The sequence below is a fragment of the Bidens hawaiensis genome, unplaced genomic scaffold, assembly GCF_021521415.1.
Source record: "Bidens hawaiensis isolate Kalapana, Puna unplaced genomic scaffold, B.hawaiensis_p1.1 tig00009159_1, whole genome shotgun sequence".
Classification (NCBI taxonomy): domain Eukaryota; kingdom Viridiplantae; phylum Streptophyta; class Magnoliopsida; order Asterales; family Asteraceae; genus Bidens; species Bidens hawaiensis.
Genome location: NW_027491673.1, coordinates 40723 through 49935, shown reverse-complemented (window position 1 = coordinate 49935; position 9213 = coordinate 40723). Strand labels below are relative to the sequence as shown.

Sequence of the window (9213 nt, the reverse complement as noted above, 5' to 3'; positions counted from 1 at the left end):
GAGGATGGTGATTTAAGACGAAGCAAAATAAAAAAGGTTGCAAAATCCTTTGGTCCTGACTTCGTAAGCTTTATGGTTGAAGGTGAACCTGACCTCACCTGAAGGACCTCAATGGAAAGAAGCAATCAAGAATGAAATTGATTCGATCTTACAAAATCATACTTGGGAATTGGTAGATCTTCCAGTTGGTTGCAAACCACTTGGATATCGTTGCATATTCAAAAAGAAGATGAGAGCCGATGGAAGTATTGATAAATACAAGGCGAGGCTAGTGATCAAAGGTTTTAGACAAAAGGAAGGTCTAGACTATTTTGATACTTACTCACCTGTAACACGTATAACCTCTATAAGGTTGGTGCTTGCAATCGCGTCTTTACGAAGTTTGGAAGTGCACCAAATGGATGTAAAAACGGCTTTTCTAAATGGCGATTTGGAAGAAGAGATATACATGGAGCAACCTGAGGGTTTCTCCGCCCCTGGTCAAAAGGGCAAAGTATGAAAACTCATCAAGTCTTTGTATGGCTTGAAGCAAGCTCCAAAACAATGGCACCAAAAGTTTGACCAAGTCATGATTAGCAATGGTTTCAAAATTAATGAGTGTGATAAATGTGTTTATGTTAAAAACACAAATGGAGGTTATGTTATTTTATGCCTTTATGTGGATGACATGCTTATCATTGGGAGTAATGATAAAATGGTTCAATCTACAAAAGACATGTTAAAGGCACGATTTGACATGAAAGACATGGGTTTAGTTGATACTATTCTTGGAATAAAAATCATTAAAACCAAAGAAGGTCTTACTTTGAGTCAAGCACACTATGTCGACAAGATTCTTGAAAAATTCAACAAGGAAGACAAGCGAGTGGCTCGTTCCCCTATTGACACTACTCTACATCTATGTAAAAATAGAGCTGAGCCGGTTGCTCAATTAGAGTATTCAAGAATCATTGGAAGTCTAATGTATCTCATGACATGTACGAGACCCGATTTAGCATACGCGGTGAGTAGGCTAAGTAGATATACTAGTAATCCAAGTGTTCAACATTGGAAAGCTATTATAAGGATGCTTAGGTACATAAGATATACAAGAGACTATGGTTTGCATTATACCAACCATCCAGCTGTGATAGAAGGGTATACTGATGCGAACTGGATTTCGGATATGAAAGATTCCAAATCAACAAGTGGGTATGTGTTCCTACTTGGTGGGGAAGCAATATCTTGGAAATCATCCAAACAAACTTTAATTGATAGATCCACAATGGAGTCTGAATTCATTGCCTTAGACAAATCTGGGGAAGAGGCAAAATGGTTACGTCAATTCGTGGAAGACATTCCACAATGGCCAAAGCCGTTTTCGGCAATTTGCATACACTGTGACAGTGAGTCTGCAATTGGTAGATCTCAACATTCAATGTATAATGGCAAATCAAGGTATATGAGACGTAGACATAACACGATACGACAACTACTGTCAACGGGTGTTATCACGATTGACCATGTGAGGTCAGAAGATAACATTGCAGGCCCGTTAACAAAAGGCTTAAGCACGGATAAATTTTATAAGTTGTCGAGAGGAATGGGACTAAAGCCCGCGATAAAGGAAGTATGAGAGAAACCTAACTTAGCAGACTGGAGATCCCAAGAGCTAAGTTCAATAGGCAAACTTAATCATATGACCAGAGGCAGTCACTGTGGGGGAGTACCCCAAAACCAAAGGGAATCTTGAACTTTCTAGTCCTTTCTCCTAGGGGAGTACCCTAAAACCAGTGACATTTGGGAGAGGTTAAGCATATTAAGGTTAAGTGAAATAACCATGATGCTTTTAATGATTCATGGGAATCACCTATGTTAGAGAGAAGTGTGGTCGCTTCGAATGGAATTGTGGGGAGGCGCAATTTCCTAGAGCTCTCGCAGAACCAGGACCGTCATCCATGACCATAACGGACACAAGAATGAGGGGTTGACCAAACCAGGGAGAGTATTGTGTGAAGGCATATTGTCGTCTACACAAATGGGGGTCTGTTCAAAGTCATCGCGACTACCGCTAGGAGGCTAAGTATGCTTCACAACGGAAGGTTCAAAGGGTAACACCTACCTATCCGACAATACTCAACTGCTGAAACTTACTTCGAAGAATCTATTTCCATTCATGTGGGGGATTGTTGGAAAATTTGTTACGTGTGCATTAGTAGGTTGTCATGACACAACAAATGCACACTAATAGACATTGATGAATGAGATATCGATGTGTGATTGTATGTATTTGAAAGAAAATACTATAGTGGTGTATCCCACATTGGTGGGATGAAAAACTTGTGCCTTGTTTTTCCTCTATAAATAGAGAGGTAAACTAAGTTGCAACACACACCAAACCTTACACACAACACAAGCATTGTTGCAAGGTTTTTTCAACTTCTTCTTCTTCTACATTTCTGGTTTCTTTTATTCGAACCTTTTTCAGGTTTACGATTAACTCCGGCAGTACTACTGCTCCTGCTGTTGTACCCTGGGAAACGACGAGTTCTCTTGGGAGACTCGAAATATTGTTTTAAGGGCCCCGTGTTCAACACGATCCTCAGCCAAACTGTTTACATTTTTTTGTATTGTATTTGGTTTATTTCTTTGATTCTGTATTGTATTTCAGATTATTGTATTGTATTGCATAAGTAATAAAATTATTTGTTAATTTTCTGTTTATTTACTCAATTCACGAATTCGGTTCCTACACATAATACATAGATATCACTAAGGAAACCCGACAACACATCTTGCTGTTTTTGCGTAATTGTGAAAAAAAAAAAGATTGAAAATATAAGTAAACAATATTTAAAATTACAATAAGACCCAATTTTGTATAATAGCTGGAGCAGTAGATGATGTTATTAAAGAAGCTCCTTTATTATTTGCTTAACCTTTGGTTAATGTCATTGACCTGCTTGCTTTTAGACTCAAGAATATACCCCTACAAATTAAAATCAAAATAAAGTAAAGTTTCTAGTTAGCTGAGTATTGGTGAGGTTCTGAGTTTTAAACATTAGGTAAAAAACATACCAGCACATTGCGACAAAGCTTTGGAAGATCACACGGAATTGCAGTGGCACATGGCGGTGCTTTATCCACCCGATTACCGGCGAAAACTGCACATTGCTTCGTAAATATTATTCAGTGCTTAGTGCTTACTAAACTTAAGAAAATTAAGTGTGACTCCCACATAAATGTAAAAAATATATAAATAAAACAAACAACTTTACAAAGGAAATTATTGTACCGTCCATGATGCATATTGAACTGTCGGGTATTCCTTCTTGATTTTAGTTTTTACATGGGTCCATGGTCTTCCTGCGTAAAATGTGACATAACCGTAAGTTATTTTATAACATGAAATGTTTGAACAAGTGTCGGACTCAAATTTTTAACATGAATATTATTATCACATTTAACTTTGAGGGGATGCATTAGAGCTTTTAACATGAATATTATTACGACAATATTTTTAATACGGAATTATTCAAAAGTAATAATGTCAGTATGAAGAACATACCCTCGATAACAAGCCCATAATAGAGCATAAACATCAAGTTGTTCCATGGACCTGATGTTAATTGTTCAACCACCACCTGAAATTGTAGTCTTGTAGATGAAACTGCCATGTAGCCATCACATAACTACCATTTATACGAGTATTCAAACTTTAGAGGTTAAAGGAATACCTTTTTGGCAACCGTTGACGAGTCCTTTTTGCCCTTGAACAGTTTCTCCAATAATAATTGGTAGAAATGCCCAAACGGTCCAAGATACGCGCACCCGAAAACCTGCATAGAAATGAATCAGTTCCAACTTTGAAGTGATTTTAGCACAAGAATGTCCAAATTGACTACATATTTAAACAACCAAAGATGAGCACGAGTCAAATGCATTACATTAGAGTTATACAAACCCACTACTGACATAGTATCCAATGGCTCCCGGGCTTGTTATATCAATATAAAGGACACACGAAGTTTGTTAAACACCACTAGCGTTTCATATAAACTGTATGATCCATACGGGTGGAATAATAGGCAAAAAAATGTCCATATGGCTCGTATGATGGGCAAATTGTCACACCCCGACTTAGGGATTATAAGTGTGGCCAATAATTGGTACATGTTTTGTAAATACATCAGAGTTGAAGGTTGTTTTAGCGAAGGACTTTGTTTATAATAAAATATTTATTTATTTTTAAAGCTTCTCGGATAGTGAATATCCGATTGTTTGATTTACAATTTCTTACAATATGTTAATAATTAAAAACTAAGTCATCTTCATATATAGTGAGCATCAAACTCCATGAGTGATTCTAATTCCTTGCTACTTGTGCTAAATTTGTTTAACTGGAATGTGGGGGAAATACGTCAGCGATATGCTGGTGAATCGTTAACTTTAAAAACATTACAAATCTTTAGATGACAAGATAGTTTTCTTGAAAAAACTCAGCGAGAATATCTCTTCATCCCCGGATTTGTACCACTTGCCATACACACACAATTCAAAAGGTTCTTTGGGAATTCATACCCATTGGAGAACTAGTTATGACTACTTGTTTAGTTATGTTTGGATCCAGTTGCTTTTATTTTCTATCTTGTATGATAGGGATCACATAATCCCATATAAACATTTGACTAACTTTTTAAGTTAAACAACCCGTTTATCTTATTGACTGATTGTAAAGATTTGACGTATTCACCTGTGATTTTCTCTTCTACATGATGTGGTGATCTCGTTTAAAAACCTGTGTGAACTGAATGATGCTTAACCTTACACGGGTATTTTAAGTTTACACGCTTAAGCTTGAACGAGTAGCACTTCTACTCAATGTCATGAACTAGGGCTTAAACCTTCAGAATCTCGGGGCGTAGCACGCATTACGAGACTTGACACGCAAACGAGGATATATGTGTGTGAGAAAGTGTGTTTTGTGTGAATTAGTGAACTTTCCATGCACCAATATTTATAGGTTGATTTCTCAACCCATCGCGTTTCGCGATGGCCCTTTAAGGTGGTCATCGCGTAGCGCGAATTCATAGTCACATAAATTCGCTAGGCAGGCCATGATTTTCATATTGGATCGTTTTGTACCGAAACAAAATCGCAAGCATTCCAAAACGCTGTTAAATCGCGAGTTCAATTGGTTGGTTCTTCGTTCCAAAACGATGGAGAAATCGATTTCAATTTACCTAATTATTCATTCTAAATCGCTGGAGAAATCAATTTCAGTTGACCTGGTTCGTCGTTATCCATTTCTCCTATTTCCGATAATATGTATGCTCATTAGTTTAATCGATCCCCATCAATTTAGGGCGTGTTTGGGATTCCTTATTTAAGTGAAAAAGGACTTCTTGTTAAAAGACCTTATTAACTTATGAATTTTCAAAAAGAAGTTTTAAAAAAAATGTTTAGATTAGCTTATGTGTTAGAAAAAAACAAAATGACTAAAAATGACACTCTTTTTAAAAAAAAATTGTAATGGGGGTTTGAGGGTTAGAATGGTGTAATAGATAAATCAAACTCATTAAGTTAATAAGTTAGAGATTCCTAACTTTGAAACCCCTTTATTTTGTCTTTCCCATAAGTTAAAACCCATAAGGCTTTATGGTTTACCAAACACCTTAGGGTATGTTTGGTTGGAGGTAATGCAATGAATGGGGAATGGAATGAGAGAAGGAATGGAACGAAATGGATCATTACCATTCATTTGTCTTGTTTGGTTAACCTATGAGAATGAAATGAATCATTAGTTAATGTTATTTGGTATCCAAAAAAAAATTATAGAAATGAAATATAAATAATAAAAACACTTTTTTCTCAGAGTAAGTTATTTTACAAAAAAAAAAATGGTGGTGGCGACGGTGGTGGTAGTGGCGGTCAGGCGTCAAGGGCGGTGGTTATGGTGGTGGTGGTGGTAGGGGTGGCGGTGGTCAAGCGATGGTAGCATTGGTAGTGATGGCGATGGTAGGGTGGTGGAGACGGTGGTTGAGGTCAGGTGGTGGTGGCGGTGGTCAAGCGATGGTAGCATTGGTAGTGATGGCGATGGTAGGGTGGTGGAGACGGTGGTTGAGGTCAGGTGGTGGTGGCGGTGGTCAAGCGATGGTAGCATTGGTAGTGATGGCGATGGTAGGGTAGTGGCGACGGTGGTTGAGGTCAGGTGGTGGTGGCAGTGATAGTCAGGTGGCGACAGTGACAATGGTTGCGGTGGTTACGGTGGAAATGGTAGTGGTGGTTACGGTGACAATGGTGGCGGCGGCGGTGTGGTGGCAGTGGTAGCGCTAGTGGTAAGGTGGTGGTGGTGGCGACGACGGTGGTGGATACGGCGAAGGTGGCGGCAGGTGGTGGTGGCTATGGTAGTGGTGGTGGTTGATGTTGTTAAGTGGTGATGTTGTTAAGAAAGTATGGTGAATGAGGATGGAATGAAAAAAAAAAGAAGGGGGGTGGGAAGGAATGGTTTTGATGGAATGAGATTTCATGTGTAGTGGATGATTCCATTCCATTAAGCAACCAAGCACCATATTTTTCATTCCCAAACAATGAATCATTCTATTCCCTCTATGATTACTGCATACCAAACGCTACCTAATAGATCATATAATTTTGGGCGGCAGTTTGCGAAACTCCTCCATTCATGTTTCCATTAATTAATGGTTTCCAAATTATTTTGTTATGGATTAGGATTTTAATTTTGAAATTTGATGATTTCAATTTTATGAATGGTAAATTTTATTTGGTACTTTATTTGGTAATTTTTATTTTATTTTATTTTATGGTAAATTTAATTAGATTTTATTTTATACTAGCAACATCGAATTGAATTCTATGGTTCATGTACTGGATCACACCGGTTCGTATCGAAATGAACTGGTGAATTGCGTTCCCATAACGGAGCAAACGGCGATCTATGTAACTAAGAGCACGACGACTCAGCGCGCTCAGGTGATGACACGTGGTCTGCCACGTGTTATCTCGTCGTGGAGGCTACGTCGCGTATCGCGGCGGACTTCCGTGTTGGTCCATCGCGTAGCGCGACACTGCCAAAATTTGAGTTTTTGTGAAGCTCCATTGTGTATCGCGATGGGCTTGTTTCTTGCCCTTCGCGTAATGGATCCTAAATCTTAAATTTTTATTTTTGGACATTCTACTTTCACCAAAAATATTAAGGTGGCTCTCAAGCAGCAATGCAAGCGTGCGAAGTGGACCATCAAAGCGCCATGTTGCGCTCATAGCCTGAGCCTGTGTGTTTCGGGTGCGAAACAGCCTCGCTAAGACCACCAAGCGAGTCTTGTCATGTAAGAAATATTATTTTGTGAACCCATCTCCAATCTCCTTATAACGAGCTCACAAGTTTTATATTCTACCAATGTGGGGCAAGTTCTTTTCTTATTTTTATACCCATGTGGGTTAACTCCATTTTGTTCCTACTCCAACATGAGACAAACTTTCTTATTTCCTCAGTGTGAAATTCTTCCATTTTTTTTATTTCATATTCAATTAAATTATTTTGAGAATATTTTTGATCTTTTACCTTTACATGTTGTCAAAAATAGGCCGAAATTTTTAAGAAGTTACACAAATCATATGACCCACATGATGTGACCAGTGACAAAATCATACGACTCATATGACCATTTTCTGTCCCATTATATGGCTCGTATGATTAAACCAAATACTTTATTGACAAATAACAATCCAACTACTTATGTAAATAAAGTCAACGGGTTGACTTCAAATTTATCAAAAAGTCAAACACAAGATCAAATTCAAATCATCCAAACCACAAAACAGAGCCGGCCATGAGGGAAGCATGGCAGTCGACGGCCATAGGCCCGACACCCCGCTAGGCCCAAATTTATTTAAAAAAAAAATTATATATATTTATGAAAAAGAATATGTATAATCAATGTTTCAACACAATCACATAACCACTAGCTTGGTCTAGTGGTAAAGAGGTACGGCATCTAACCAAGAGGTTGTGGGTTCTAGTCTTATTTGAGACATTTTTAAGTTTATTTTTATACAAAAGTTTTTTAAACAACTCAAATCATAACCAGGTAAGCCAATTTAAGATTAAATTGTTTAAACCCAATAAAATGTTCTTTCACTTAAGGCACAATATTTTTTTCGCATTTGGCTAAAAAAAAAAAGTTCGCCTTCTCGGAGGCGGCCTTGCCACAAAAGATTCAATTAAGAGCATGTTTGAGATTGCTTCTTAAAAGTGCTTATGGCTTTTTGGAAAGGCAAAATATCCAAAATGCCCCTCCAAAAGCACCTAAAAGCTCAATTTGGAGCTTTTAGGTGCTTTTGGAGGGGCATTTTGGATATTTTGCCTCTCCAAAAAGCCATAAGCACTTTTAAGAAGCAATCCCAAACACCCCCTAAATCCCAACATAAGACACGATCAGATCATACCACTTTTAGAATAAGTCGCCGGATTTGCAATTTCTGGATGCCGGAAAGCTTTTGAGATGCTATGTCACTTATCGCCGATAAAACTCCGGCCATCAAAGCCTAAAACATGCAAAATGTCAGCACATAATTCCAGCAAAAAAAAAAAAGGAACACTCAATTTATTATTAATCAAGAATCCCAAAACCCAGTTCTTGATTCAACTAAAAAAGCACATAATTATTATTATTTAAAAAAACCCAGTTTATAAACCATAAAAATAAAGGAAACCCAATTAATTGATAAAATGAAGTACCTTTGTTCTTAAAGTACGTTGTTGAAGCTGTAACATGTAATGTTGAAGCCCTTTCTTTGCTATTGACATTATTATTAAATCTTTCTTTGGATGTGTTCTGGGATTCTAAATCTGAATAACGTGTAAACTGTAGTTATAAAGCGTGAAGTTGTTAACTAATCTATAATTAAATATTATGGATTCCATTATGAATTTGGATATCAGTTTTCCTATTTTGTCCCTGGCTCTACCTAACCGGCGTTACAACGGCTGGCTGCCGGAGACTATTCGTTAGCAAAACATTTTATTAATATTGTCCTAAAGTTGAATAAAATTAATGTGGAGTTGGTTAGTAACCTAGAGGACTATTCGTATAAACCAATTAATAATTAATTAGTTGATAAAACTCAGCTTTATGATCGTTCTCTGGGTCGACCGTTGATTGTGCGAATATACATTTTTATGAAATAACTAAGTGGTTAACTAATTAACAATTT

The 9213-nt window shown here is 37.4% G+C and overlaps 1 protein-coding gene across 1 annotated transcript; it reads right to left on the bottom strand.

Moving 5' to 3' along the window:
- Nucleotides 1-2765: 2765 nt before the first annotated feature.
- Nucleotides 2766-8821, bottom strand: LOC143531316 (peroxisomal membrane protein PMP22-like). Its single transcript, XM_077026637.1, has 7 exons — nucleotides 8738-8821; nucleotides 8446-8544; nucleotides 3717-3818; nucleotides 3548-3623; nucleotides 3275-3345; nucleotides 3058-3143; nucleotides 2766-2968 (listed from the first exon to the last, which is right to left on the bottom strand). Exons 1-7 carry the CDS (start codon nucleotides 8804-8806, stop codon nucleotides 2914-2916), a joined length of 558 nt encoding a protein of 185 aa, XP_076882752.1. The 5' UTR covers nucleotides 8807-8821; the 3' UTR covers nucleotides 2766-2913.
- Between the last annotated feature and the right edge of the window lie 392 nt (nucleotides 8822-9213).